Source organism: Suncus etruscus, chromosome 3, assembly GCF_024139225.1.
Source record: "Suncus etruscus isolate mSunEtr1 chromosome 3, mSunEtr1.pri.cur, whole genome shotgun sequence".
NCBI classification, from domain to species: domain Eukaryota; kingdom Metazoa; phylum Chordata; class Mammalia; order Eulipotyphla; family Soricidae; genus Suncus; species Suncus etruscus.
Window position 1 is genome coordinate 64,399,192 of NC_064850.1, and position 21,711 is coordinate 64,420,902.

At 53.3% G+C, this 21,711-nt stretch overlaps 2 protein-coding genes and 1 pseudogene across 2 annotated transcripts in view; 1 reads left to right on the forward strand and 2 right to left on the reverse strand.

Annotated features, from left to right (window-relative positions):
• Positions 1 to 2,155, reverse strand: part of DDX59 (DEAD-box helicase 59) — a 205,875-nt gene extending 203,720 nt beyond the window's left edge. The window contains exon 1 of the mRNA XM_049770633.1: positions 2,145 to 2,155. The gene's annotated coding sequence lies outside the window, so the exon portion shown is untranslated. The remainder of the gene's footprint in view (positions 1 to 2,144) is intronic.
• On the forward strand, positions 625 to 1,716 carry GPR25 (G protein-coupled receptor 25). The gene has a single exon (XM_049770787.1). The coding sequence runs from the start codon at positions 625 to 627 to the stop codon at positions 1,714 to 1,716; it is 1,092 nt and encodes a 363-aa protein (XP_049626744.1).
• Positions 2,156 to 14,129: 11,974 nt separating the features above from the next.
• Positions 14,130 to 16,427, reverse strand: LOC126004343 (protein transport protein Sec61 subunit beta-like; annotated as a pseudogene).
• Between the last annotated feature and the right edge of the window lie 5,284 nt (positions 16,428 to 21,711).

The window sequence follows — 21,711 nt, forward strand, 5'->3', positions numbered from 1 at the left end:
ACACACACACACACACACACACACACATACACACACACACACACACACACAATTTCTTGAATTCTGACTCCAAATTCGGAGGGGCACCTCCTGCAATCCCCATCAGGTAGGCTGATGGTCAATGAATGTGCTTGTGATTCTATCCAGAGTTTCTGTTTTGAAGTCACACCAGTCGATAGTGTTCAAGATTCTCTCTTGGCTCTGCTCTCAGGGATCACTCCTGGCAGGGTTGGGACACCATATTCAGTAGTTTTGGGGGATAGAAGCTGGGTAGGCCAACCACAAGAGCAAGCGAAAGACAAGCACCTCCCTGCTATACCCGCTCCAGCCCCAGATTCCATTCCTTAAAGAAATTCCGAAAAGCGGTGGGATGGAGGGTGAAGGGTGCCCAGTGAGAGAAAGACCAGCTCTCCGCTGGATTCTTGCCCCGCTTGGATGGCCCTCAAATTCACTGCAGGAATCCAGACGTACTCCGCATCCAGATGTACCCTCTCCCCCACCGCGCCCTCCACATCTTCCTGCCCACACATTGGTCTTGCCCTAGGTAGCAGGAAGGGTGGTGCAGGGGACAGACCCAGCGACCGTGCCGAGCGCCCGCCCGCCCGCAGTACAGCGGCCCCCGCCATGGCGCACACCGAGCCCTGGAGCGCCAGCACCGAGCCTTTCGGGGACTATTCGGGCTCGGGCTTCCCCGCCGAGCTGGAGCTGTGCCGGGTGCGGGCCCTGCCCTACGGCGCCGCCTACCTCCCCGCGCTCTACCTGGCCGCCTTCGCCCTGGGCCTGCTGGGCAACGCGTCGGTGCTGTGGCTGCTGGCGAGCCCGCGCGGGCCGCGGCGGCTGGTGGACACGTTCGCGCTGCACCTGGCGGCCGCCGACCTGGGCTTCGTGCTGACCCTGCCGCTGTGGGCGGCGGCGGCGGCGCGGGGCGGCCGCTGGCCCTTCGGCGCGGGGCTGTGCAAGCTCAGTAGCTTCGCGCTGGCCGCCACGCGCTGCGCGGGCGCCCTGCTGCTGGCGGGCATGAGCGTGGACCGTTACCTGGCCGTGGGGCACCGGCTGGACGCGCGGCCGCCCCGCACGCCCCGCTGCGCTCAGGCCGCGTGCGCCGGCTCCTGGGCCGTGGCGCTGCTAGCCGGGCTGCCCGCCTTGGCCTCCCGAGGGCTGCAGCCCGCGCCGGGAGGCTGGGGCCATCAGTGCGTGGACGCGCCGTCGGACACCTTCCAGGGCCTCGGCCTGCTGCTGCTGCTGCTCACCTCCGGGCTGCCGCTGAGCATCTCCGTCGTCTGCTACTGCCTGGTGGCGCGCCGCCTGCACAGCTTCCCGCACCTGGGGCGCGCCCGCAGGAGCTCTCTCCGCATCATCTGCGCCATCGAGGGCGCCTTCGTGGGCTCCTGGTTGCCCTTCAGCGCGCTGCGCGCCCTCTCCCACCTGGCACGCCTGGGCGCACTGGCCCTGCCCTGCGGCCTGCTGCTGGCGCTGCGCTGGGGCCTGGAGCTGGCCACCTGCCTGGCCTTCGTCAACTGCTGCGCCAACCCGCTCATCTACTTGCTGCTGGACCGCTCGTTCCGCGCCCGCCTGCGGCTCGGCCTCTGCGGGCGCAAGGGCCACGGGGCGCGCGGGTCCAGCTCCGCGTCCTCGCTCGCCCCAGACACCAGCTCGGGCTTCCGAAGCCGAGTGAGGCAACCGGGCCGAGCCCGCACGGGGCGCACCGCCGCCTAGGCTGTGCACCCTGAGCCGCCCACGGATAGAACCAGACGCGTGGGACGTGGCCGGGGCCGCCGCCGGGACCTCGGCGTTTCCTTTATCTTCGCGCAGCGCCGCGGGAACCCCCCAATCCCTCATGCGGCCGCTCGGCGACCCGTCGGCTGGCTGCATGTCCGCCGCTGTCCTTGCGCGCCCCGGCTGATACTGCCTCTGCTTCTCTCATTATGCCCTTCCCACGAGCCCTGGACTCACTCAAACTCCCTTCCCAGGCTCTCAGAGGCGCTTTCTTTCTGGGGTTCAGCTTTCTCAGTAAATAAAAGGTTTGTCGGACTCACTCACGCGGCCCAGGGTGTCTTTATGCCTCTGTGGGTGGATGAGCGGCTCAGCGCCCCTGGCCGCCACTTCCCAGACTAAACTCCACCAGGAGCCCAGGTTCACCTCACAGGAGCGCCGGGGTTCTGTGCACGGGGTCAACCAGTCATCTTTGTCATGGGATAATGCAGGTTCTGGAGGTTGGGGGGTAGGGGGACGTCTGCCGCAGGGTGTCACTTCCTAGAGGAATGAACTATCGTCGGTGTGAGCTTTCGCGTGTTCCCCGAAATGAGTAGTTTTTCTAACTTTTATTTTATTGGTTGGTTGATTGGTTTTTTGGCCACACTCAGCAGTGCTCAGGGGCTACTCCTGGCTCTGCACTCAGAAATCGCCCCAGCAGGCTTGGGGACCACATGGGATGCTAGGAATCCAACCCGGTTCCTCCTGGGTCGGCTGATGCAAGGCAAATGTCCCAATGCTGTGCTATCTCTCCGGCTCGCTGGAAGTGAGCAAGCAGTCTTATGTTTGTCTTCTCTCTTGTGGTTCTGGGAAGTTCAGTGATTTCTTTTTTCCTTTTTTAGGGGGGCAGATAGGGTGAGGGGGATCACATCCAGCGATGCTCAGGGGTTACTCTTGGCTCTGCACTCAGGAATTACTCCTAGCAGTGCTCTATGAGACTATAGGGACTCCAAGGATCGAATTCAGGTCAACCACACGCAAGGCAAGTGCCCTACCTCTGTACTCTGACTCCAGCCCCAGTTCTGTGATTTCTTTCTTTTTTTTTTTTTTTTTTTTTTTTTTTTTTGGTTTTTCGGGCCACACCCGTTTGATGCTCAGGGGTTACTCCTGGCTAAGCGCTCAGAAATTGCCCCTGGCTTGGGGGTACCATATGGGACACCGGATGGAACCGCGGTCCTTCCCTGACTAGTGCTTGCAAGGCAGACACCTTACCTCTAGCGCCACCTCTCCGGCCCCTTCTTTTCTTTTTTCTTTTTAATTTTAGAAGATTTTGCTTCAGGGCTGGAGCCATAGTATTGCAGATAGGGCGTTTGCCTTGCACCTGGGCTCATGCCCACTCTAGTTCAGCCGCAGCATCACGTCACCTCCAAGTGAATCACTCAAGAGTGCCCTGAGGGCCCAGAGAGATAGTACAGCGGCGTTTGCCTTGCTAGCAGCCCATCCAGGACCAAAGGTGGTTGGTTCGAATCCTGGTGTCCCATATGGTCCCCCGTGCCTGTCAGGAGCTATTTCTGAGCAGCCAGGAGTAACCCCTGAGCACTGCCGGGTGTGGGCCCCCCCCCCAAAAAAAAAAAGGAGTGTCCTGAGTGCAGAGCCTGGAGTAAGTCCTGAGCATAGCTAGATTGGCCTAAACAACAACAGCAAAGAGAGATTTGCCTAAAGAATTTTCCCTTGGGGACAGGAGGAATGGCTGAGGGGTAAAGGCCTTGCATGTGGTCCAGCTGCTGCTCCATTCATAGCTCTGCCCATGATACCAACACTGAGCACTGAACCAGGAGGTGTCCTTGAGCATTGCTGGGTGTGGCCCCCAAACTAAACAACAAACTAAAAAAAAAAATTCCTGCTAGTTCAGAAAAAGTTCACTTACTCAGACCCCTAGACAGTCCCCACTCAGTCAGAACTGGCTCTGGTGGCCAATGGGGTCTGAAGCGGAGCCCTCTTCCCAGGCTGCTTAACCCCAGCCAAGACCACTGGGTTTCTTTCCCCAGATCGGCTCCCTGCCTCGACCCTGCTGTGCACCCCTAGAAACACTGGGGATACCGGCACCAATAGAATTAATTGCAAGGCACTGCAATGTACAGTGTAACCCTCCATTTTCTCATTCTTGTGTCATGAGGCAAGAAAGGATTCTTTTCTGTATTTTTTGGGAGGAGGGGGGTGAGGCACACCTGGCTGTGCTCAGGGCTTACTCATGGCTCTGAGCTCAGGGATCATTCCCAGGAGTGCTCAGAGAATCATATGTGATGCTGGGGATGGGACCGGGGCTGACCATGGCAAGGGGAAAGTCCTACCCACTGTATACTCTCTGTCTCTGTCTGTCTCTGTCTCTCTGTCTCTGTTTCTGTCTCTCTCTCTCTGTATCTCTCTCTCTGTCTCTCTTCTCTCACTCTCCTAGCCCCCCAAGGATGGTGGCCATGTTGGGCCAGCCCAGATTACAGAATATCCCTCCCCAGATGGTGGGCTTCTCCTAATTTACTCACTGTATCCCCCACAGGGAGAAATGGCTTTTGCCTATGCCTCAGTAATTTTCTCTGCCTCCCCTCAGCACAACTGAAACTCATTTTTTTCCCCGCTGAAAATTGTGTTTTTTTGGTTTGGTTTGGTTTTTGGGTCACACCCAGCAGCGCTCAGAGGTTACTCCTGGCTCTATGCTCAGAAATCGCTCCTGACAGGCTCGGGGGACCATATGGGATACTGGGATTCGAACCACCGACCTTCTGATAGCAAGGCAAACACCTTACCTCCATGCTATCTCTCCAGCCTCTGTTTGTTTTTCTGAGGGGAGACTTACACCTGGCAATGCTCAGGGCTACTCCTGATGTTTATGTTCAGAGATCACTTCTGCAGGGGCTCAGGAGATCATATGGGAAATTATCCAGGTTAACTGCATATTTTGGGCAAATGCCTTACCCTTGGACTATTTCTGAGCCTGCTCAGGGCTTCAAAGAGTTGCTAGCTTGTCCCTCCAGTCTCAAACCTCTTCCAACCCTATCATTTTCCCCCTGTCATGCTCTTCGAAGGCAACCAGCCAGGCTCAGCCATGTCTGAGGCACTAGCATGTAGACGTTTATCAAGATTTAAACCTAGGGGCCGGAGCAGTGGTGGTGCAAGTGGTAAGGCACCTGCCTTGCTCAAGCTAGCCTAGGATGGATCGCAGTTTGATCCTCTGCGTCCCCAAGCCAGGAGCAATTTCTGAGTTCATAGTCAAGAGTAACCCCTGAGCATCACCGGGTGTGGCCCAGAAAACCAAAACCAAAAAAAATAAAGATTTAAACCTAGATGCTCAAAGGCAGTGTGATCCTTTCATTAGTCTCTTGAACTGTTATGCAAATTTAAAGATATATAAAGAGAGATTTGAAAGTATTGCTAATGCAAGGAAAAGAAAAAAAATTACGTTAGTACATCAACACTTTTCCAGTCTGGAGCCCTGGAGCTGATGGGGGCGGTTCTGTTGAAGGGAACATCTCAGGGAAAGAAATAGTTCTTAGATCTTTACATGTAGGTCAGTCCCACTGATCCGTATCTGCTTTGGTGCGAAGTCAGATTTTGTTTCTTAGAGACCTCTCTAGCTTGCTTCTTAGTAAAAAAAAAAAAAAAAAAAAAGCTCCCTTGGTCTAGCAGAGTTGTGATTTACTTAGTATTGTCTCCCCCCACCCTCCCCAGGAGCCTAGGAATATGAGTTACTGCTCTGAACACATCCAGGAGTTTGAAGGATTCACAGCAGGTAGGCTAAGCCCTGGGTTGACCTATTACAGGGCCATGGGGAGGGCCGGGGTGGAAATGCTTTGTGCTTTGGAACAAGGGGGTTCAATGCTTTTGTTTTTCAGGTAATGAAAGACTTTGGAAAGGACACCAGAGTGATAGCATATTTGCCTTGCATATGGCAGACCTGGGTTTGATCCCCCAAATCCCACAGGGTCCCCCAGGCATGACCAGAAGTAATTTCTGAGTGCAGAGCCAGGAGTAAGCCCTTGGTGTGGCCCAAAAACAAAAACAAAGATGACAAGAACTTCAGAAATCTACAATTAGACTAAGAAAGCATGGGATGTGGCACTGAGGCAGAGAATTTGTCTTCCATGTGGAAGCTCTGGGTTTGATCTTGGCATTGCAAAAACTAAAATAATAAAATAAGAGGTATAGAGCAATAGTACAGTAGACCAATCACCTGCATTGCATGTCGTTGACCCGGGTTCCATCCCCAGCACCTCATATGGTCTCTCAGTTCTATTAAGAGTGATCCCTGAGTACAGAGGCAGGAGTAAGCCCTGAGCACCACCAAGTGTGGTCCAAAAAGCAATATAATTAATTAATTAATTAATTAAAATAATAAAATAAAATGAGACCACTTGGTTCCTGGCTGGCCTGGGGTGTCTCTTGGCCTCACTTTCTTCCTCAGAAGAACCAAGGTAATGATTTTGCCTGGTGGCTGAAGCTCTGGGGAACACTTTGTAAGCCCTGAGTTTAGACCAGGAGCACTGCCTTCAATTATCTTTTGGGACCAGGAGCAGGGGCAGGGTGCTTCTGGCAGAGGCCAGGCACCCTGGTTGAGTGTGGGTTCTGGTTTGGCTTCTGACTCATTCTGGGCTCACTTCTCACCCGGTGACCTTGTGTGTCTTCTCAGGGCACAGTGTGGGAACCAGCCCCTGGTGCTGATGAGTGATCTGGAGAGTTCAGAGGCCTGGCAGAGCAGACACAGATGGGGGATGTGACTCACTCATGCCCTCATCATTGGGGCAAAGCAGACAGGGCACTTGTGAGGACCTGCTGCTTGGTTTAGTTGGGTGCTCTGCACTGTCCTGACAGAGCTGCCCACGGGAAGCAAGTTAGCACTCTTCTCACCCCCATCCAGCCCCCAGCCTCAGGAAGCAAGGGCTAGGACACCAGATCTTCTACTATTACTGTGGCCACTGGACATCCTAAGTACAGGAGACATGGCTCAGGGAAGGTGTGCAGAAGAGCCTCAGGGACTTGTGATTTGTCTGTTCAGAGTCAACCAGAGACAGGAAATTTCCTGTTTATGGGGTAAGGAGGCCTCTGGCCTTTCTGGGAGCCCAACTATTTCACTGTGATTTCATTGTAGCCCACCAGGGGCAGACAGGAGGGGTCATGGCCTTGCCTTGCAAGAAAACAGGCTCAAGAAAAAGTGGGTCCTCAAGGTCAAGGTCACAGAAGAGCCAAAGGGCAGCTCCCCCTCCTGTCTGCTCCTATCTCACCCCATTCCAGGTGGCACCCGAAGATGTGTTTTCTTTGTTCTCAACTGGGTTCACATTCTGGGACTCCCTGGCCCAGATGCTGGCAAATATTTGCAGCATTTCTTTCCCTGGAAAGAATAGAAGGCTGTGGTTTGGGGGGGGGGGGGGTAGCGTGAAGGTCATGCTGGCTCAATCCATGTCCCTCATCTGATTCCCTGAGTTCTGCCAGGAAGGAATATACAGAGTACAGAGCCAGAGAAGCCCACAGGGTGTGCTCCCATCCAAATACACATATATATGAATGTAGTGAGATAGAAGTGGCAAGAAAGACAGCTCACTCCTGCCTACCTGCCCTGCCCCGACCAACTCAGTGGGGTCTGGGACTCACATCATGTGGGATGGAGGGTGGCTTCCACAGTCTCATAAAGCCAGTTCCTCCTTCATCCCCCACTAATTCCCCAGGGGGTTCTCTCCTCCATGGGTTCTGCAGAGCAGGGATATCCTGTCAGGTCCCCTCACAGAGAGACATGGGGGCCTCAGAAGAAGGGTGAGGGGGTTTCCTCCTTGATGTGCTATGGTCAGCACCCAGTGAGCCCCCCCCCCCAGGGCAGTGGTTCTGGCCAAAAGAAGGAGGGACAGAAGCTCAGGAGCAGATGAAGATGGACACAGAGAGGGAGACAGACAGAGAGAGACAGAGATGGAGATGGCCCCAGAGCTGGCAGACGAGGCTGAGGTTTGCCCCAAGATGTGTGAGACAAGGTGACTAATCTCACGCCTGCTCTGAAAATGACTGTCGATGTGTGTGCTGCCTCTGTGCCAGGCTCTGTCCAGCCACCCACTCACACAACAGGGCTGGAGGGATATTCCCAGAATGGCTCTGCCAGATTCACAAGCAGGGGAGTGAGCACAGGCTCAGGAAATGCCTTTTAAGTCAAGTCTTAGATTTCTCTCTCTTACCTCCTCTTCCTCCCACTTCCCCCTCTTTCCTCCCTCTCTTCTCTCTCTCCTCCCTTTATTTCTCTCTCTTATTCTTTCTCTCTCTCCTCTCTCTCCCCTTCCTCTGGGTGAGACTTCAAATATCACTTCACAAATATCAAATGCATTCTGAAAGTCCATTGAAAATCAGGGCTGCGGGGCCGGGCGGTGGCGCTGAAGGTAAGGTGCCTGCCTTGCCTGCGCTAGCCTTGGATGGACCGTGGTTCGATCCCCCGGTGTCCCATATGGTCCCCCAAGCCAGGAGCAACTTCTGAGCACATAGCCAGGAGTAACCCCTGAGCGTTACCGGGTGTGGCCCAAAAACCCAAAAAAAAAAAAAAAAAGAAAATCAGGGCTGCACTCTAGTGAAATTAAGAGCTTGCCAGCAATCATTTCTTAGTCTTTTTTTCTTTTTTTCTTTTTCTAGTGCACATTGCACAGACAGGCACCATAAGAAGCCAGAAAAATAGTACAGGGTTTAAGGTGCTTGCCTTTTCCTTGTCTAACCCAAATTCAATCCCAGGCACTCCATGCTCCACTTGAGCACTGCCAGAAGTGCTCCTGAGTCAGGGTCAGGAATAATCCCTGAGCACTGCCAGGTGAGGTAAACAAACAAATCCAACCTGGTGGCACAGCTGGGGCAGGTCCAGGTTCTTTTACTGGTTTTGTTACCCAGAAGCTTAAAAAAAAAAAAAAAAAAACTTTTTCCAATTTTAAGATCCTCATTTTTTGAAGATTTTAAAATGAACCACTCAGGGATCACTCCGTGGGACTCAGGGACCATATGGGATGCTGGGGATTAAACCAGGTCAGCCGCCTATAAAACAAGTGCCCTCCCCTCTGTACTATCCCTTCAGCCCTGTTTACAAGCTTAGCTGTGTCTGCCTTGCTGAAGATGGTAGATGACGTAAGGAAAATATTCCCCTCCCAGCATCAAAGGCAAAGTACAATGTCTGAACTGGCTCAAATAAATGGGCACTTTACCCCACGGCTTTCTGTTGAGGGTGCCTGGCTCATTCTGAGCATTTGCAACCTTTCAAATCTTTATCACTGAATTAAAAAATAATATTAAAAGAAAAAAAAAAACCTTTCTCATTATTCTCAACCTTCAATATGCCTTCTCCCAAGGCCTCTGACCCTGAGCCCTTGAAGCATCCAGAATATTCAGGAATAAATAACCTGGAAATGTGCAGAGGCTCAGGAATAGAGGGTGACTGGCCAGATCCAGCAGTTCAGAAATAGTTCCAAGGGGTGGAAACTGGGTGGCTTCTATCTCTCTCTTTTCCTTTCAAATCACACTCTTATGTCATCTCTCTTATTTTCCGAGCAACAGAGGTGTGAAGTGCTAATCTCTCTCTCTCTCTCTCTCTCTCTCTCTCTCTCTCTCTCTCTCTCTCTCTCTCTCTCTTCTCTGTCTCTCCCCCCCCCACCCCCGCTCCGCCCATGATAGGGCTGGTGGGGGGTGAGCTTTGAAATCTCAGGTGCTAAACCACAGGATACGAAGGTTGGTCACCAGTAAACAAGCCTGGAAAACGGAAGGTGTAATTATCAAATGGAAATCTTTTTTTTTTTTTTTTTTTGGTTTTTGGGTCACACCCGGCAGCGCTCAGGGGTTACTCCTGGCTCTACACTCAGAAATCACTCCTGGCAGGCTCAGGAGACCATATGGGATGCCGGGATTCAAACCACTGTCCTCCTGCATGCAGGCAAATGCCTTACCTCCATGCTATCTCTCCGGTCCCTCAAATGGAAATCTTAGGATTTTTTTCTTTTTAAAAAAAATGAATTTATATATTTTTTGTCTAAACAAATCAGTACTAAGGGCCTCCAGCACCCAAAGTCATCTTCTGGCTGCTTCTAGTTGAGTGAGAAGAACAAAATTTAGCGTGTGTTTGTGTGAGGTTTTTTGTTTGTTTGTTTGTTTGTTTGTTTGTTTGGGCCACACCCGGTGACGCTCAGGGGTTACTCCTGGCTATGACTCAGAAATCGCTCCTGGCTTGGGAGACCATAAAGGATGCCAAGGGATTGACCTATGATCTGTCCTAGGTCAGCCGCATGCAAGGCAAACGCCCTACCTCTACACCACCGATCGGCCCCTGTGTGGTTTTTTTTTTATTTGGGCCACACCAGGTGGTAGTCAGCGGCTATTCCTGGCTCTGTGCTCTGGACTGACCCCTGACCCTGCAGTGCTCAGGAGATCATATATGGTACCTAAGAATCCAGCCATGCTCAGTCACTTTCCAAAACAAGCACCTTATTCCTGTACTGTCTCTCCAGCCCATGGAAAACTTTCAAGAAGGACTGGAGTGATAGTACAGCAATTAAGGTATTTGCCTTGCACACAGCTGACCCAGGTTCAATACCCAACACCCCATAGATTCACACCCCCCCACCAGGAGTAATTCCTGAGTGCAGGTCCAGGAGTAAGTCCTGAACACCACTCGATGTGACCCCAAAACAAAACTGAAACAAAACTTTTAAGATTAGGAATGTGAATAAATGGGGCCGGGCGGTGGCGCTAAAGGTAAGGTGCCTGCCTTGCCTGCGCTAGCCTTGGACGGACGGCGGTTCGATCCCCCGGTGTCCCATATGGTCCCCCAAGCCAGGAGCAACTTCTGAGCACATAGCCAGGAGTAACCCCTGAGCGTTACCGGGTGTGGCCCAAAAAAACAAAACAAAACAAAAAAAAAGATTAGGAATGTGGAAAGAACTTCTTTGTAAACCTCGCAGGGCCCAAGACATGGCTGAATAGTGAAGTGCCTGCTTGAGTGTGTGGGATACAGTACTAGGACCCCAGCATTGCCCCACATCTTTGATACTGCTGTTGTGAACCCTGGGGCCACAGCAATGCGTGGTTTTCAGCACACAGCAGCCAGGGTAATCTCTCAGCATTGACAACGACAAAGGAGAGAGATAGGGGATATCACCACCTTTTACTGGTAAATTCTGGTGTACAGAGCATCTTTCTACACAGCATTTGATCTCCTGATTTCAGTATCTTACCCTCCACCCTACTTTACCAAGGCAGCAATCTAAGCAAAGCCACTGGTCTGACTCCAAACATGGCCTTTCTGCTGGTTTGTGGGCCTACCTGATGGTGCTCAGAACTGTTCCCAGTTCTGTAGTGCTGGTGGCAACATGTATGGGACAGCATTTGAGGTCAATGCCTTAACCTCCGTACTATATCATTCTCCCATTCCAAGACACCTATTTCTAACATCTAGATCTTATGTCTGAACCACTCAGCTTCTGCCTAGGCTCAGGCCCCTCCAATCACAAGCCCTGAGGTAGGCAATTCTCAGTTTATTTCTGATCATGGGGACCTACAATGCTCTTACCAGAGACCAGGTCATGGGGCCAGAGAGATAGCACAGCAGGGAGGGTGTTTGCCTTGCTCATGACCAACCTGGGGTTTGATCCTCGGCATCCCATATAGTTCTCTGAAACCCATCAAGAGAGATCCCTGAACACAGAGCCAGGAGCAAGCCCTGGGCATAGCTGGGTGTGACCCGTAAAACCAAACAGACAAATAACAACATTTTAAAACTGAGAGATGTGTTTTTTCTGGTGCAAGTGGGATGGAAGTAGAGGCAGGGTTTCTCTGTTCTCATCTGCTTGTTGTTGCCATAATGAAAACTCCTCAGACCCTCTGCCCTGACATGGCACTTTTCTCTTGTTTTTCTTTTTATTGGCTACTTTTTCTTATTATTAAAAAAAATTTTTTTTTAGGGCTGGAGAGATAGCACAGCAGTAAGGCGTTTGCCTTGCATGTGGAAGGTCGCTGGTTCGAGTCCCGGTATCCCATATGGTCCCCGAGCCTGCCGGGGGTGATTTCTGAGCGTAGAGCCAGGAATAACCCCTTAGCATTGCCGGGTGTGACCCCCCCCCAAAAAAAAAGTGTGTTTAAAAAGTTTTTTTGTTTTAGTTTTTGGGTTACACCCTGTGACACTCAGGGATTACTCCCATCTATGTGCTCAGAAATCGCTTCTGGCTTGGCGGACAATATAGGATGCCAGGGGATCGAACTGCAGTCTGTCCTGGGTTAGCTGCATACAAGGCAAACACCCTACTGCTGCGGCATCATTCTGGCCCCTTGTGTGCTACTTTTTGTGGGAGTGAGGAGTATCTCCCAAGTGGTGCTCTGATACCTCCAGGCCTGCATCCAGTGATGGTCAGGAGACCAGGATTGAATCAGAGTCAGCACAGCCAGAACATTATCCCCTCATGTCTTTTCTGCCCCTAGAGTTGTTTTTACTTTTCTTTCTTGGGGAGGGGGTGTTGGGCCACATCAGGTGGCCCTCAGGGGTTAATCATGACTCTGTGCTCAGAAATCACTCCTGGCAGGCTCGGATACCTGGGTTCAAACCGGGTCCTTCTCGAGTTGGCCATGTGCAAGGCAAATGCCCAACGCTATGCTATCGCTCTGGTCCCAACAGTTGTTTTTTCTTTACTTTAATGCACTCTGAATTTTCCTGGGGTTTCAGGAAGCAGGAAGGACTGGTGGAAAGACCAGATACCTGAACCACTGAAGACCCAATCTGGAGGGGAGGAAGACAGGAAAGGGCCTTGGGGCTTGTCCTGAGGAAGGACCAAATTTGTCCTCCTCAGAGAGGGGTTCACGCCTGACTTACCAGGCACTGTGAAGCAAATTCTTTAAGGCCATCCAACCCCCATCACTTTCCCTTGAGCCCTCAGCACACCAATGGTCCAGAACCTTCTTACTGGCAACTTTTGCATCCTGGTGTCAGTGTGGGGGAAAGCAGGAGTGTACTGGACTTGGTTTTGTTGGGGTGAAGAACCTAGGAAGAAACTCAGGGGCTGGATAACCCCCAGAATCAGATGGGAACCCTAGTGCAGTGAGGGGGGTCTAGAATGGAGGGGAAAGGTGGGCAGAGGGGAAGGAAGGATGAGAGTGAGAAGTCAGGGAGAGGGCCTGGGTGACAGTACAGCTGTGAGGGTGGCTGCCTGGCATGTGGCTGACTGGGTTCCATCCCCAGCACCCCATATGCCCTCCAGAACCTCCAAAAGTGATCCTTGAGTACAGAGAAAGTCAGCCTTGCTGTCTCTGGGGAAATTCCATCCTTACCCGTCTCACACCTGGGCCCTGCATCCCAGCATGCTCCTGACCCCTGGCTCTGTGCCTCCTTGCCTGGAGGTCACTGATTGAAAAAAAAAAACCCTCCTCTCCCTGTGTACTCACTCACCTGCCATCCAGAAGATTCTAGGCCTCAGGGCAGAGTGGGGCACTGCCCTTGCCCTCACAGTGCAGGATGCGGTTGGGGGAGGAAGTCTGGGGCCTCCTACTCCGAGTCATTTTGGGCTTTCTGCATGCAGAGTGAGGGCAGTGGCAGGGCACTTGTCTAGGGAACAGTCTAGCTGAACCCGAAGGCCACAGGCTCAGCCATCATTCCCATATGCTTGGAGAAATGACTAGATGCTGGAGAGATAGAACAGGGGTTAACTCCACTTTGTGTGGAGTTTTTAGGGTCTGAAATTGAAGGACGAGACCTGACAGTTGGAGTAAAGTTAAAACTTCATTCCATCTGCTACAAGCCCCATACGAACCTATCAGGGCCATATCCCAGAGCAGAAGACTACACCCAAGGTCAGATTATATAGTGTGGTTCTTTTTTTTTTTTTTTTTTTTTTTTTGGTTTTTGGGCCACACCCGGTAACGCTCAGGGGTTACTCCTGGCTATGTGCTCAGAAGTTGCTCCTGGCTTGGGGGACCATATGGGACACCGGGGGATCGAACCACAGTCCGTCCAAGGCTAGCGCAGGCAAGGCAGGCACCTTACCTTTAGCGCCACCGCCCAGCCCCAGATTATATAGTGTGGTTCTTTTTATTTTTTTTTTTTTTGGTTTTTGGGCCACACCCGGCGGTGCTCAGGGGTTACTCCTGGCTGTCTGCTCAGAAGTAGCTCCTGGCAGGCACGGGGGACCATATGGGACACCGGGATTCGAACCAACTACCTTTGGTCCTGGATCGGCTGCTTGCAAGGCAAACGCCGCTGTGCCATCTCTCCGGGCCCATGGTTCTTTTTATTTTTTAAAATGAATTATAAAGTTTATTACCCATAGACAAAAAGACTGATATTTTTATTGCCTGTAAAACAATATGCTTACAGAAAACTTCTTTCCCATGAACATAAAATTCATGCTTTTGGTCCAGGATAGGTTGAAAAAAATTTTTTCTTCAGATAGATGTAGCTAAATCGTGTACTTGCCTCAAACATGCAACATAAATACAGAAGTAATGAACAGAAGATTCATAACCTGTACTAGAGCAGGGCCAACTTTGAGACCTGGTGAGTCCTAGATATTGAATCGCCATAACCCCCAATGCCCTTTGAGGTGGTCTGGCTTGCACTCCTTGTTCCACAGCTGGCATTTTCCTCTGCGGGACTGTGGATCCTAATGCATGTGCAGCCACGACTTTGCTGGGAGAGCTTCCTGAGGAGCCCTCGTTTGTGCCACTGGAGGTGAAACCAGGCACCCTGGAGACTGTTCTTTTTTTTTTTTTTTTTTGTGGTTTTTGGGTCACACCCGGCAGTGCTCAGGGGTTATTCCTGGCTCCAGGCTCAGAAATTGCTCCTGGCAGGCACGGGAGGACCATATATGGGACGCCGGGATTCGAACCGATGACCTCCTGCATGAGAGGCAAACGCCTTACCTCCATGCTATCTCTCCGGCCCCGAGACTGTTCTGAAGCTGATAAAAAGGCGGTTCTAGCTTCTTCTTCTGATCTTTAAAATGTTTGGCTGTTGTCTAGGGTACCTTCCTACTGTCACCTTGTGTCCTTTCCAGATAGGCTACCTGGTATGGCTATGTAGCTGGGGCGGTGTTAATGGAAACAGGCTTGAGAAAGCCTAACATGTGGCTTACAACATGTGGTCCTCACAAAATGTTCAGAACCCAGGACCCTACAGAGCCAACCCTGGTTTAATGGCCAGCCATTGCATATGGTCTCCCACATATAGCTAGCAGTGATCCCAGAACATTGCAGGTGTAGCCCTCAAATAAAAACAACCACAGCATAACAATTGAGCTGTTCCAACATAGATACTTTTCCTGATGGGATAAGCTCCCATAAAAAGCAGGTTAACCGGGCTGGAGAGATAGCATGGAGATAGGACATTTGCCTTACATCCAGAAGGACGGTGGTTCGACGTGCCTGCCAGGGGTGATTTCTGAGCCCAGAGCCAGGAGTAACCACTGAGGGCTGCCGGGTGTGACCCAAAAAACAAACAAACAAACAAACAAAAAGCAGGTTAACCTTCTATGCTGTGGGTGGGCTCCACCACTGATGGATTTGGGAATACAACTGGAAAGCAAGCTGTGTTTAGACTCAACCTCCAATTTCCCTTTCCAACAGTGTGGGTTGTCTGCCCAGCCTTCTTGCAGACTCTAGTTTTGGTATCTTTTCCAAACGTTGTATCTCTCTTCCCATAGATACAGAAATAGATACAATTACAGATACACTATTGCTTCTCTTTCTATGGAGATCCTTAATACAAGCAGTTGCTCTCCTGTGTAGGGAGAAAATCCTTCAATCTTTTGCTGAACCAACAGTGCATTCAGCACCTTTGTGCAAATTGGCAGATATCGCCCCCTTCCGGGAGGTGCAATTCTGGCTTAACACAAAACTGCTGGTTCTGGGCTGAGCACTCCTGACACCACATAGAGACATCCTCCAGCCACAGTAGCCGCATTTCCCACCTTGTTTTTCCTTCCCTCCATTCATCTCAACCAAAATGTGCTTCAATTTCTAGAACCTACTGTGCTCTTGAGCCATTGTGTGTGTGTGTGTGTGTGTGTGTGTGTGTGTGTGTGTGTGTGTGTGTGTGTGTGTGTATAAGTGAGACTTGCTTTGAAAAACAAGCAATCTGGGCCCGGAGAGATAGCACAGTGGCATTTGCCTTGCAAGCAGCCGATCCAGGACCAAAGGTGGTTGGTTTGAATCCCAGTGTCCCATATGGTCCCCAGTGCCTGCCAGGAGCTATTTCTGAGCAGACAGCCAGGAGTAACCCCTGAGCAACGCCGGGTATGGCCCAAAAACAAACAAACAAACAAACAAACAAAAAACAAAAAACAAACAAACAAACAAAAAAGAAAAACAAGCAATTTACACTATTATTTTTTGGGGGTGGAGTGCACAACTGGCTTAGCTCAAGGCTTATTCCTGATTCTGTGCTCAGGGGTCACTCCTGAAGATAGTGCTCACAGGGTGTCAGGATCAAAACCAGGTTCGCCACATGCAAGGCAAGCTCCTTATCCCCATTTTTGTTTTCGTAAACTTTTAGGCTGCCTTAAATTCTGCAGCCTAAATTCTGGCTTACACTTTCCTAATTCCCTTGGTGCTCCCTTCTCTGACCTGACATTGGACGTTCAGTCTGAAAGCCTGAAGTCTCCCTTTTTCTCCTGGTCAGGGTTCTAGCTTGGCCTCCATTTAACCTACCTCTGCCAGAAGAGTGGAGAATCCTCCATTGTTAAACCGTGATCAACCATGGTGGACAATAGACGAGTGTTCAATAAATGCTAGACGAACAAATAAAAATAGGTACATGTGCATGGGTGGATGGTGGTGAATGGATGGTGGGTAAGTAGATGGATGGATGGATAAATGGATGAATGGATGAATGGATGGGTGGATGGGTGGAAGGAGGGGTGGAAGATGGATGAATGGAAGGAGGGGTAGAAGATGGATGGTGGATAGGTAGATGGATGAATAGATGACTATTGGATGGACAGGTAGATGGATAGATTAAAATATATGAACAATAGGTCTTGTTTGAGCTTCCCTTTGATCTATCTCTTTCCTCCCCACATGATGCATAACTGAACGGATGAACCAGGAACGACGAATGAACATCTGGATGGGTGACAGAAGGGTGATGGATGAACAGAGGCCAGGGCGCACTGAGAATCGCAATGAGCAGTAGGAGGCGCTCTAGCGATCCCTCCTCTCCTTCCTCGCCGAGTGAAGCCTCGGGGGGCCCGGGACAGGCCGGAATAGGGGAGACCGCCCTGCAGTCCCCGTAGTGCCTGTCGCTCTGAAAGAAAAGGGGCTGGCGGAGGGAGAGCGAGGCCCCCAATGTCCCTCGCGCCTTCCCCCTGGGTCCGCGGGAATGGGAGGTGCCAGGGGGCCAGGCCGGAGCGCGCCGCTCCAAGAGCCCCATGGCCCGGCGGGGAGTCTCCTCCCGCTCGCGCGGCGCACACTGGCTTGCGAGGGGAGGGTCCCGCCGAGCGCGCGGCCGAGCGCGGGGCAGGGCGGCCTCCCCGCCTCTAGAGCCGGAGCCCCACTCCGGACACCCCCGGTGCGCGGCGTCTTGACCCCGGGCCTGCGGCCGCGCTCCGCCACCTGGATCGGAACCGCGAGTGTCCACCGGCGACGTTCCCCTCTGCGCGGCAACCTTGGTACGCCCCAGGGGACAGATGTCTCGGGGTCTTTAGCATGTGGGGTGCTGCGGGTGCCCAAGTTAAATGCAGCGCGTCGGGGGGCGGGGACGGGCGCGGGGCGCGGAGCCGGACGCCTCCTGCCTGCAGGTCCCCGGGCGGGCGCGCGGGCCAGAGCGGGCGGCTCCGGAGCTCCGAGCGACAGGTAAGGAGCCCCCGCGCGGGTTTGGGGTTTGGGGTGCTTGGGGCTGCTGAACCATCATCGCTCTGTCGGCTCGGCCGAAGGGGCCCGGCCGCGAGAACGCGGCAATTCGTGAACGGGGGTGGGTGGGTGGGAATTCCTAATTGCACCCCCCCAAAGGTTAGTTTTGCACTCCTGCTTCTGCCGGGGAGCCCCCTGCCCCGTTTGCTGGGGCCCCGAAAGTGGAGGAACAAAAGGAGCCGAGTCCGGGCCGGCGGGATGCGGAGGGCGCGCAGGGGGAGGGGAGCGGGGTGGACAGGACAAAGGGGCTTTTTAAGGGAAGTCGAGAGGTCTGGTTTCAGGGCGCATTCCAGGCGAGCGGGGGGCTCCGGGCTCGGCCCGCCGGCGGCGGGGGCCCCCGAACACCTTTCCTGCCTGGGGGTCCCGACTCTCCACTGCTTTGTGGGCTCGGGATGGAACTCTCTGCAGACCCTTGAATTAATTGGTATTCGTGGGGTTCCCGGCGCGCCGGAGAGTTGGACTTTGCTGGGAAGTGCACGGTGGGAGAGAAACTTCCAGGCTCCCGGATCGTGGGGCAGGAGCTGGCGCAGCGACTGTGGAAGCTCCCGGAAAGTGGGAACCTACCTTACCTCTCCTCCCAAACGCTGTATCTCTCTTCCCATAGATACAGAAATAGATACAATTACAGATACACTTGCTTCTCTTTCTATGGAGATCCTTTCTCCTCCCAAAGAGCAAAGTTCAAGCGTTTAATGGTTGCGGGAAACCCACTTCTCACCCTCCGCACCTTCCTTGAAGACGAAGCCCTGGGGTGAAAGTGGGCTGGGACTCCGGACTTGGACGCGGCCCCTGGCCCTGCCTGGAACACCCCCACCCACCCACCCACCCAGTCTGGAGGGCAGCGTCACGCTCTCTAGGTCCAGATGACCAGGTAGATGGGGTTTGCCATGGTCTTTCTACACCATCCTTTGTGGAGTGCTGGGAGAGGAACCGAAGGGCCTGCTTGGAGAATTCCAGAGAAGAGCCGCACCTTCCTGCCTCCAGCACAGCTCCTGACTCCAGGGTCCTGGGACAGGAATCCAGGGGGGTCTGAGCTAAAGAAAAGGGGAGCCCTCTCTGCCTCTCCATTTCCCAATATTGCGCCAACACCGCATCATCCACCTTAGTCGCATTCTTGCTGCCTCATAAATAGCAGTTAGTCCTGGTGGTCTGGTTGATTCATGACTCTTCTTGAGATTTTTTTTCCCCTGCTAGATTCTGTCTAATATGAATAAACTGTCTATCCTTGGTGATTCTGATTTTCCCACGTTTACTGCATGCATTATAAAAATATGCTCCGAGGCCTCAGAGATAGGGCCCAGTGGTGGATGGAGAAGGTGCCCAGAGGGTGTGAAGCGCCACCAGATTTGGTCCTGGTCAAGAAGGTGTAGCAGGGACTCTTCCAAAATTGCTATTATTTCTACAAACTTCACCATTTCTCCAACCTGTAGCTGGGTCCATCAACAAAGTGGAGGAAAGATGCCAGCTCGGGGCCAAGTGGTCTAACACAGGGGAAGATTCTACGAGGACTGGGGACCTTGGGATGCTTGGTGCCACTGGGGAGACCCTGAGCAGACTCAGCCCTCCCCTGCTAGGCGCTCCCTCCTTCCTTCGGTGCTCCTGGGCCTCAGCAGGGGGGAGGTGGGCAGCTGGAGGACGCAGGACTGACATTGTTTGCAAAGGGCGTGTGTGTGGTAGGAATGTGAGGTGCACTGAGTTTGGGTAGAGGGGTTGTGGGGGGACAGCTTGGCACCTTTCTGTGGTGAGGTGATGATGCCCGGGAGAGAGTCAGGAGAGGCTCTGAGGAGATGAGGACAGCCTGGGAAACCCCCACCGCCTGCAGGTGAGGGGTAAAGCCTTCTCTGGGGGACTGAGGTCAAATTCCAATCCCTTCAATTTGCTCCAGGCCCCTGGGGGAGGGGCGCCTCGGCTGGTGTTTGTAGGCGGGAGTCGGTGCCTTTGGGACTCTGGGGCCCCGGATTGGGGTCGGGGTTGGGGTTCAGGCTAGTGCTTTGTGGACTCTGTTGGAACAGTCAAATAATAAACGGATGTGACGGCCCTTGGGGGCAAACGCTGAGCTGGAGGAAGACCCCCACCCCCCGCATTCCAACCTCATTCTCTCCCTGGGGCCTTTTCATCAGGCTGCAGAAAACGCAGTCTTGGTCTGTAATCTAAATGCCGGGGACCCCAGTGCCCCTCCGCCCTTTCTAACACCCCTGGGGTCTCTCCCCCGGCCCTCTCCCCCCCCCCCCTCTCTCTCTCTCTCTCACACACACACACACACACACACACACACACGCACACAAGCACACACACACACATACACACCTCCCTGTTCCTGGGGCCCTACCTACCTGCCTTTTTGGAAGGGAGGGAAACTGAGGCACAGTGTGCAGTGGCCGGTGAAGGAGAGTGGTCCCACACCGCACAACACATTGTTCTAGAAGACCTAAGTCTAGGACCTCCTTTGGGGTTTCCTCCCCGGGACCCCTCATCCCTTGCTCCCATAGCGCCCCGGAAGTGCAAGTGCAGAGGCGCGGAGGCCGGGCGCTGCCCGTCTGCAACACCTCGCGGGATCGGTTCAGGGACTTGCTCGGCTGCTCCTCCCTCCGCTCAAGCCCCGACAGGTCCGGCTCCCGGCCGCAGCCTGGGAGGGACGCTGTGCAGGGCGGGCCGGGGGCGGGCCGGGCCGGGGCCGGGGCCAGGGCCAGCGCAGCCCGCCAGAGCCGGGACAAGGCGGCCACATGCGACGCCGCTCGGATCCCTGAGCCGGGAACTGGGGCGCCCGGACCTCTGGACTCCATCGACGAAGCAGGTGAGGGTGTGGCAGGCCTAGTCGGGTTTTGGAGTACAGGGGCAGCATCACCGCCACTTTCGGGCCCGGCCTCAGCGGGCCTGGCAGTTTCTGCAGCGGGAAGGAGAGTGGTTTGGGAGAGCACTTTTGTGAGGGAGCTGTGTCCCTGGTGGCTCGGCCAAGAGAAGTATGCAGGAAGGTCCCTGCTCCTTCTCCCCCTTTTTTTTTCTTTCTGGGAACACTATGCTAGCCAGTGGGCAGGTCCCTATAAGGGGCTGAGGTCCTGGACCTACCTGGACAACTGTAGAGATGCTGTGAGTGGACACTGGCTGAAGGTTGGGGTGTTGTGTCAGGGGACTATGCAGGTTTGTGATTCTGTGCTCTGGGGGAGGGGGTGTCTACTCTCCCTGACTTGGCTCAAGAGGTTGATTCTGAGCCAGGCGCTGGCATGGCCTGGAACAGTCTTGTCTTGGGTGTGCAAACCAGGAAAGGGACTAGTGGGAGCCATAGTCTCCAGGATCACACAGTTGGAGGCTGGGGACCCCTAGGATCGACCACACAGAGGAGGAGGCCGGGGACCTTCAGGGTCGCATAACCAGGTGGCAGAGCTCAGGCCTGGCTACTCAGTGCTTTGCTTCTCTCGGCAACAGCCTGGGAGCCTGGAGTGCACCCTGTCTTGCAACCCCTAAGGCCCCTCGCCCTGGGAGGCAGGGGCTGGAGGAGTCTATAGTCCTCCCTGGAGCTCCTCCTCCTGCAGGAATCAAGGAGACCTGCAAAGGCTGTGGTCAGACTTCCCAAGGCACTCCTTAGTGGTTAATAATTAGCAAGAGTGACTAATTAAGGCTGCCTCCCCCAGTCGCTGCCACCTCCTGCTCACAATCTAGCTCCCCTGAGTTCCTGCTTGGCTTGGCTGGGCTCTGCCCTGTTTCTGAGGGTGCTGCCTGTATCCCCTGCCCATTTTTACATGAGTGTTTGGGAGGGCTGGTATCTACTGAGGGTATTCTTCCTCTGGTCTGGCCCCCATACCCCAAACCCAAGGCCAGTTTCTGGTATGTTTGCAGTGGGCCCCATGAATTTAAAACCCACTTCTGCTGTGTGTTCCTATAAACCTAACCCATGGGGCCGTGACTTTGTTTTTAGGGCTGGATGTTTGGTGGTTGCTGTAAGCGGCTTCTGTCCTACAGCCATGAGTGAGATTTCGGTGAATTCACTTTATGGAGAGTGGGTTGCACGGATGGCAAAATATGAAATATAAAATAATGAAATCACACACAGAGAATGTGGGGTCAACATGTATTTCTGGCAGGAGTGCGACAAGTTTATTTTTCAAGCGGGGTTTTATAGGGGTAAGCCAGTCACAG

Bases quoted from the DNA above. Each gene is read 5' to 3' on its own strand.
- GPR25 (XM_049770787.1), top strand. From the start codon at position 625: ATGGCGCACACCGAGCCCTGGAGCGCCAGCACCGAGCCTTTCGGGGAC.